Consider the following 463-nt stretch of genomic DNA (forward strand, 5'->3'; position numbering starts at 1 on the left):
GCCCCTTGGAATCTGTGAGTATGACCTGTGACCCAGGGTTCACCCCCTTGGAATCTGTGAGTTTGATCTGTGACCCAGGGTTCAGCCCCTTGGAATCTTTGAGTTTGACCTGTGGCCTCTGGGCCAGCCCCTTGGAATCTGTGAATTTAACCTGTGACTCAGGGTTCAGCCCCTTGGAATCTGTAAGTTTGACCTGTGGCCCCTGGGCCAGTCCCTTGGAATCTGTAAGTTTGCCCTGTGACTCTGGGATCAGCCTCTTGGAATCTGTGAGTTTGACCTGTGACTCTAGGATAAGCCTCTTGGAATCTGTGAGTTTGACCTGTGACCCCTGGGCCAGTCCCTTGGAATCTGTAAGTTTGACCTGTGACTCTGGGATCAGCCTCTTGGAATCTGTGAGTTTGACCTGTGACTCTAGGATAAGCCTCTTGGAATCTGTGAGTTTGACCTGTGACCCCTGGGCCAG

The 463-nt window shown here is 52.3% G+C and overlaps 1 protein-coding gene across 1 annotated transcript in view; it reads right to left on the reverse strand.

Moving 5' to 3' along the window:
- The window catches only part of CUNH2orf16 (chromosome unknown C2orf16 homolog), a 12,474-nt gene that overhangs the window by 3,495 nt on the left and 8,516 nt on the right, over positions 1 to 463 (reverse strand). Inside the window, exon 13 of the mRNA XM_027850367.1 lies at positions 26 to 193. Within this exon, the coding sequence (XP_027706168.1) occupies positions 26 to 193 (168 nt within the window). The remainder of the gene's footprint in view (positions 1 to 25; positions 194 to 463) is intronic.

This window comes from Vombatus ursinus, unplaced genomic scaffold (genome assembly GCF_900497805.2).
Source record: "Vombatus ursinus unplaced genomic scaffold, bare-nosed wombat genome assembly UNPS02009062.1, whole genome shotgun sequence".
NCBI classification, from domain to species: Eukaryota; Metazoa; Chordata; class Mammalia; order Diprotodontia; family Vombatidae; genus Vombatus; species Vombatus ursinus.